The sequence below is a fragment of the Zeugodacus cucurbitae genome, chromosome 2 (assembly GCF_028554725.1).
Source record: "Zeugodacus cucurbitae isolate PBARC_wt_2022May chromosome 2, idZeuCucr1.2, whole genome shotgun sequence".
NCBI lineage: Eukaryota > Metazoa > Arthropoda > Insecta > Diptera > Tephritidae > Zeugodacus > Zeugodacus cucurbitae.
In genome coordinates, this window is record NC_071667.1 from 13,284,882 (window position 1) to 13,293,097 (window position 8,216).

The following is an 8,216-nucleotide window of genomic DNA, read 5'->3' on the forward strand; positions in this document are numbered from 1 at the left end:
AAATAAGCTATTTTCAAAAAAAAAATGTTAACTCAGCAAGTGCCGAAGCTAAGTATTTTAGTGCCGAAGTTAAGTATTTTAGATTCGGTACTATCAAATGAAAAGTAGGTTGAAATCAAACTTAAAAAGGTTAATCTTACATCAGCGATCAATTGATCTTGAACATTTAACATAACTTTAATATGTCAAAGTTAATTAATTTAATAATAATTTAATCACACATGAAATGCAACTGCAAAATTTTACAAATTAATTTTTAAAATATCTTTTAGTACCACAGTAATGTGTATGCACCCACAAAGTACATACACAATTAAATTATTATGGACACATGCTGTCGAACGTTGGCAATTAAAAACTTAATAACATTAGACACATTTTTCTTTTACTGCAATCATAATTATGGTTTTAATTGCAAGGAAGAACGCGGCCAACCAACAGCACGCACACAGACATGCCCGCACTGCATGGACAACAGTCGACCGCAGATAGACAAAGTGTCTTTGTAATAACACTGACTACTTTCCACTAGTTCCAGCAGTTGATGGCGTGCCAAACGACTGAAATGGCAAAAAGGGAGGCTGACAATTTTATTATGATCGTTAGTTAGCTGCAGTTAGCTACTATGTTGGTAATCGGAAGCCAAAGTGGCATGTATGAGCATGTATGTATGTGAGTATGTATGAAGTTTAGGTGTAGGTATGAAGTGATATTTAATTCGACCAATGTTGGTTGTGATGATGATAATTACTTTTGTTTTTGCCTGCTGCAATTGCAATTGTTGCTCCCTTCTCTCCAAGAAAATTAAAAGTTTTTTAATTAAAATTGGAAATTTTCAAGATAATGCTATTTTCAGCATTTTGGAATGCATACATAGCTATCTATAGACATACATAACCAAAAGTAGCGCTATGACCAATATTAGTTGCACTTTAGCCAGCAGGAGCGTTGCCTAATATCTATGTTTGCATGAATGCATCTGTATATCTATATACATATGTATGCCTCTCTCCCCCTTTATTGCCGCATAATTAGAATTTTCAATGACCAACCCATCAGCTGGTAACCAGCCGTACGTTTATTCCATCGTTCTTTCATTCCCTCAAGCACGCTTCATTCGTGCTTCGTCTTCACTCGTGTCTTATACCAATCAACCATGCAAGCAGTCATTTATTAATACAGCAATGAAAAAATGAGAAAAAAAGCGAATTCCAATGAATATTGTAGTCGGCATTTGAGTTCAGCAATCAAGCAAAGCTGGCAATTGCAGCAGCAAAATCACCAATAATAATGAATTGACCACGACCGTTGTTGCCTACACATTGCTGTGTGCTGTGTGCTGTGTGCTGAATGCTGAATGTTGATGCCTTGATGCTTTCCATTTACTCTTGACTGGCTTTGGCCGACGTAGAATATGAAAATTTGCGCAAATAATGGTTGTAGAGAAACAAAATGAAGTAAATCTTTTAATGGATGGTCTTATGCGATTATCATTGTGCTTTTGCGCCATTGAGCGTCATGCCATAATTGATGAATTTCTCCAGCAGAAAGTGATAATTAAATGGCATGCCATTTATTAATCTACAAACTTAATGGTGAAAGGTAAAACTAAAGAAAATATAATTTTTATTTAATTGAATTGTTAAGAAAAAAATCAATGGATATACAAATAAAAAAGATTTATGTTTAAATATAATAATCGATATTTTTGCTTTGTAATGATAAACACCAGACATGAACATGGAGTTTTCAAAAGTCCCTTTAACACAATTTTTTATTTTTATTTTATGAGCAAATATTGCCCCATCAATTGATTTAACCTCTCACTCGCCAACTCAAAACTCCGTAAACTCTCCGATAAGATTTTCGACAATATTTTTCAAACACAAAACTTAAAACTGTCTATTGTCTTCGAGGTGAGAGCAACCTTACTACCACATCATTGGTCTACCGCTAATGTAGCCGACCCTCTTTTATATGTATTATAGAGATATCTACAACAGAGAATATTGGAATAGCAATTATAAAATAAAGTCTTTTTCCGCGCTCATCGGTGGAACCAACAAGTATATTTATCGATTTTTAAAACGAGTTCAAAAACTGTTCGCTTGTTTTCCTAAGCTACTCATCAATATTTCCAATTAAAATGTTTAAATACCTGTCGGTTGTGTCAGTCGCTTTACATTAACAACATTTCTCATGTATGCTTTATTACCCTATTATTTTACGCGATTTTTATTTTGCTTTTGTATGGAACAACACCCACAGTAACCATAAAAAGTATGAAACTAGACACTTGCGCGCAAATGACAACCGCGGCAACCATCAAAAGCAATTAAAAGAAAATATTTCAAAAGTTCATTCACAGCGTGCAGGCGGCTCGCTTCAATGGATTTAATGCTAACAGCAATGTAATGCATATACATAAGTGCAAGTGTAGTTGTGAGTGTGTGTGTTTATGAGTTTGAAAAATAGTTGTAATACTAAAGGAGAAAAAATATTAAGTGACACTAAGAACATGAAACCTCAAATAGACATGCATACAAAGTTGTCCGATCGGTCAGTACTTGCGCTAACTTTCCGCGCTTGACAGGTTACGTATACGCTATGCAGTGCCTACATTACCCTCGCTTACATACATTAATGGTATGTTTGCAGTTGGTTCAAAGTAAATGCAATGAAGTGCTGCTGCTGCTCAGCACTAAAAACCGAGCGACACAAAAACTATGTAGACTGTGAAATGTGATAATGCCAGAATGCCATCAAAGAGGCAGCGAACACGAAGTAATGATTGGAATTTAAGCCTTCATAAAAACTATTTTTAATTTTCCTGCCTTTACCGGCACACATCACAGTGGTTAAAGTTTGCACATCTTCTGCACTTTTCCTGTTATTCCTGTTTTTCCCCCGTTTTTTTCTGCATAACTAAGATGCATGTGTATCAGCGCAGAGATGAGGTGGAAAGTAGAAGGTTAAACAAAAGGCTGTATTGGCTAGCTTATGCTAGCAAAAAACTGTGGACATTGTAGTGGTAAAGTACGCGTATACTTCATAAATTCTATGGAGAACGCAACTGATGGTTGTCATGTACGCGACAGGCAAGCCGACATAAATGTCATCAACGCCGTAACGTGGCAATGCAATTTGCTGCTGCTTTGGTCATTACTCGTTTAGATGAGCAATGCTTTCGTTGATTTTATTTTCTTTCCACTTTGCAATTTTTTCTTCAACTTCATGAGCTGCGCTTTTCTTTTTTAATTCTACAAGTGATATGGGCTTTTCTGTGCTCTTGCATTCGAATGTGCTAAGAGAGCAATTTAGTAGCTTAAGGTAAATGGCGAGATAAACAAGGAATAAACAAATATGAATGGTAATATAGAATGTGCTTTGTAAATTTTTCCGTTCATAAATCTAGGTAAGCCCTAGGTAGGATTGAACACGTACCAGTTATTAATAGTAGTTTCTGATAGCACGTTGTGTAAACTTATCAGATAAACACTGTTCCGTTATTCTTCAAAGCTTTTGCCAACGATTGTACGTGAGGATCTTACGTCGGTATGCAAAATAATAAAATTGTTATTGTGTTATTTTTCCATTTGAAACCTTCTAAAGTCAAGAATCTCGGTTATATGGATAACTGCAGAGAGTTTCACTTAGACAGAGAAAGAGAAACTCGATAGTCGATTATTATAATCGATAATCCACAAAAAAACTTCGAGTTATAGAAGTTTTCGACGATTTTTCATTGGTACTTCGTTTTTATGTGGTGGGTCCCAAGCCCTACGCACAACCGCAGAAGCGGGTTCGCCTTCTCACTTTAGCTCGTCTTCAAACGGCTGTTTGTTGGCTACCCAGAGGATATTTGGTCTAAAACCGGAAGTCGTGAGCTGCTTGAACCATGTGGTTCCCACGTCACTGTTGACAGTCATAACTTCGATGTCGTAGATAATTTCGTATACCTGGGAACCAACATCAACAATACGAACAATGTCACCCTCGAAATCCAGCGCAGAATCACTCTTGCCAACAGGTGCTACTTTGGACTTTGAGTAGGCAAAGTCCTTTATCGACGAACCAAAATCAAACTCTACAAGTCGCTTATCATTCCCATCCTGCTTTATGGTGCAGAAGCTTGTACGATGTCAACATCAGATAAGACGACACTAGGAGTTTTCAAGAGGAAAATTTTGCGTAAGATTTATGGTTCTCAGAACATAGACAGCGGCGAATACCGCAGACGATGGAACGATGAGCTGTACGAATTATACGACGACATTGACATAGTTCAGCGAATAAAAAGACAGCGGCTACGCTGGCTAGATCATGTTGTCCGAATGGACGAAAACACTCCAGCTCTAAAAGTGTTCGATGCAGTACCCACCGGAAGAAGCCGAGGAAGGGGAAGGCCTCCACTCCATTGGAGGGACCAAGTGGAGAGCGACCTGGTTACACTTGGGATCTCCAACTGGCGCCGAACTGCGAAGGAGAGAGAGAAGTGGCGCATTATCGTCGATTCGGCAATAACCGACTAAGGGTGCGTGCAGAGTGGCCGCTTGTTGCCGAGCCGAGCCGACTGACGCTTATTGCAAGAACTTGTTCATGTGAGAAACAAGTTTGAGTGTGCATAGTGGATGCGAGAATCAGCGCTGATATTTTATCTATTATTTGTGTTTTATGTATGTTTGTATGCATTTGGGTTTGTTGTTCATTCGTGTTTGTGAAATTGAAGTGAAAAGATATGGATTCGTCAGATGATGAGTATTTAGCTTCGGCTACTGTTTTAAAGTATTTTATCAACAAAAAATCATTTGGAAAACATCCAATAAATGATAAACGAAGTGAATTTGGAGAATTTCATCACTTATATAGTGATTTAAGAAAATATCCTGCCAAGTTTAAAGAATATACTCGAATGAGTATTGAAACTTTCGACTATATTCTCGAAAAGATTGGTGATAAATTAAAAAAGAAGTGGAGTAATTTTATTAAAGTACCAATATGTCCATGTGAACGCTTGATAGTAACTCTCAGGTAAGAAATTTTTTATGTTTTATATATTTGTATTTATTGTATTAAATTCATTTTATATCGTATTAAATTCATGAATACATTTTTTTATAAATAAAAAGAAAAATTAAAAAAAAACTTAAAAATAAATAATATAAATTAATTAAGAGGAATTTAAAGATGTATAAATTACAGTTTCCATTGTATTTTGGTCTGGAACCAATGATGATGAAGTTGATGGTATATTTGTACCTTCAACTGTGGTAAATGAGATCGGTTGAAAACAAGGAGTTGTGCTAAGGTCTAAAGAATTTATCTGGTAGCTTTATCGAAGAAACGCTGGTTGGTGAAGACAAAGGCGCGTATCTTGAAGTTTCATTGGACAGTGTGGGCATATTTTTAACTTTTGCATACACGTATTTATAAAGTACATTTTGCATTTCCATTCGACACAGAAATTTATTCTCTGGGTCCAACTTCCGAATATGCGGCAAAAGAGTTACGAAAAATGCTTCATCTTCATCCAATACAGTCTTTTTTTTCCATTTTTTTATTTTCCAGCAGTGCCAATTTTCTTTTTTCAATTTCCAACAATTGGGCAGTGCTGTTAGAGGTATTTTTTTTCGATGGAACTTCACAGCTGAACTCGTCATTGTCGCACAGATCTCTTGTTTCTTCGACTTGTGAAGTGTTGAGAATATCTTCAATTTCTTCTTCATATACAACCTCTTCTTGGGTAGCTTTTACACTTGACGCTTTTAAATTACCACTTAAATTTCTGAATTTCATTTGGTCCTTTAAAAACAGTAGATAATTGAAATAAGGCCAACTCGAAGTAATTTGTGATGCGGCATCCCCCGATTTTGGAGTTGGAATTTTGCGTACTTCACATCGAAATTGATCGCGTAAATACTTCCATTTTTTTTTTAAGTCTTCCTCTGCAAGATCAAATAAAACCATATAATAAAAATATGATAAAAATTATATGCATACATGAATTTAAACAATAATATACAAAAATTTATACAAATAATATAATATAAATTTAAATAACAATTTTTGTTTTAACTTTCTTATTTAGATTTCTGGCAACTGGAGCATCATTTGCCTCACTAGCTTTTTCGTTTCGGCTAGGCAAATCAACAGTAGGAGCTATTGTTAAGGAGACAACACAAGTTCTATGGGATAATATGTTTACTATACATATGCCGCAGCCAAACGAACAATGTTTTCAAGAAATTGCAGAGCAATACTGGAAGCTATGGAACTTCCCAAATTGTATTGGTGCTATCGACGGGAAGCACATACGAATCAAGTGTCCAGGAAATACTGGCTCCATGTATTATAATTATAAACACTTTTTTTCTATTGTATTGCAAGGTATTGCCGATGCCAACTGCAAATTTATTGCGGTTGAAGTTGGTGGATACGGAAAGCAAAGTGATGGTGGCACTTTTAGCTCTTCCAAAATCTTTAATCTTTTAAAAAGTGGAGAACTACCTGTACCAGGAAATACATGTCTGCCAAACAGTGAAGAAATTGTGCCATATGTATTTCTTGGGGATGAGGCTTATCCCCTTTTAGAATGTTTGTTAAGGCCGTATAGCCGAAAGGAGATAACGGAAGACCATGAATATTTTAATGCCCGGCTTTCAAGAGCTAGAAAGTGCATTGAATGCGCCTTTGGGTTATTAAGTGCAAGGTTCAGAATATTATGGAAACCCATTGAAACGGATCCTTTGTTCGCTGAACTCCTTGTAAAATGTATATGCCTTCTACACAACATAATTATTGATTTAGAGGGATTAGATGAAAATTTAAAAGAAGAAGTGCAAAAAGAAAATTTGGAAAAAATCATAAAAGAATTCAATGAAACAAGTGTCAAAAATGGTAGATTAATAAGAGATAAATTTTGTAATTTCGTATGCATGAATAAAATATAACAAATTTCAATGTAACTTACTTGGTATTTTCATTTCTGAAGCAACGGACATCCATAGCTTTTCCACTAAAACACGGTTATGATAACATTTATTTTTCTGATCCCACAAAGCCGGCCGAGAAAAAACTTCACTTATTAATTGTTCTACATTCATTTTAAATAAACCAAAACACACGACTGTACTCAAGAAAAGTTCAACAAGAATGCCATTAAATGATGAATGACAGCATATGATTTTCATTTTAATTTTACTTTTTCCAAAGAATTTTATGTCCAAAACTAGCTTTTCGCAGAATAACCAATGTTTTCGGCGCTGAAATACGCTTTGGAACTGTTTTCTCGCATTCAATCAGTTTTGCGCTCTGACCAGCTCGGCGCCCACTATGACCTGTTCGCGCTTATTTGTACTAATTTGTATAGTACCAGTTTTCTCGCATTGGTTCTCGCAATAAGCGTCAGTCGGCTCGGCTCGGCAACAAGCGGCCACTCTGCACGCACCCTAAACGGTTGCAACACCAATCACATACATACATACATACATACATAGAAGCTTTCATTAAAACATAAAATTTTTCAAAAAGCTGTAAAATATAGATTTATCCACATCAGTCACCGACTAACCTCTGACGCGTGCGGACGTTCACTCTTTTCGTGCGTTATCAGTATTCGCTTATTCGTCTGTTTTCGTTATACCGTTTCGTTACTCTGTGACGCTCTCTGTGTATCAATTGATCTCATAAAAAAAAAAAAAAAAAAAAAAAAAAAAAACAGTGCATAAATAGTTATACATAAGTGATTGCGTAAGGTGTGTTCATAATGCCCCCTGGGGCCCACAACCCAGGGGAAAATAGGTTCGCCCTACTTTCCTCTAGTCCTCATACAAAACGAAAAAAAGCCAACAAATCTCAAGAGACTTTCCCTGAGCTTTCCCCCATTAACATCTCTAAAAACGACGACCCAAAATACATAGTCCTTAAATCATTAGAAGACAATAAACCACTGTCACTTTTTTCATGCTTTGCGGTGCATAAAGCCATTTTAGGCATTAGCAAAGATGTTAAATCCATCTCAGAATTGCGCGACGGAAGTCTTCTCTTATTAGTTAAAAATAAAAAAACTGCTGAAAAATTCACAAACACGATAACACTTTCGAACATCTGCAAAATTTCAGCTAATTACCATGAACACCTTAACTCCGTAAAAGGCACGATTTTCGCGCCATTTCTTAACCATTTGCCTGAAAAAGAAATTATTGAAGGCCTTGAAG

The 8,216-nt window shown here is 36.0% G+C and overlaps 1 protein-coding gene across 1 annotated transcript; it reads left to right on the forward strand.

The window, feature by feature from the left end:
• Positions 1-4,470: 4,470 nt before the first annotated feature.
• On the forward strand, positions 4,471-7,370 carry LOC128924146 (uncharacterized). Its single transcript, XM_054236033.1, has 2 exons — positions 4,471-5,031; positions 6,089-7,370. Exons 1-2 carry the CDS (start codon positions 4,739-4,741, stop codon positions 6,948-6,950), a joined length of 1,155 nt encoding a protein of 384 aa, XP_054092008.1. The 5' UTR covers positions 4,471-4,738; the 3' UTR covers positions 6,951-7,370.
• The last annotated feature ends 846 nt before the right edge of the window (positions 7,371-8,216 follow it).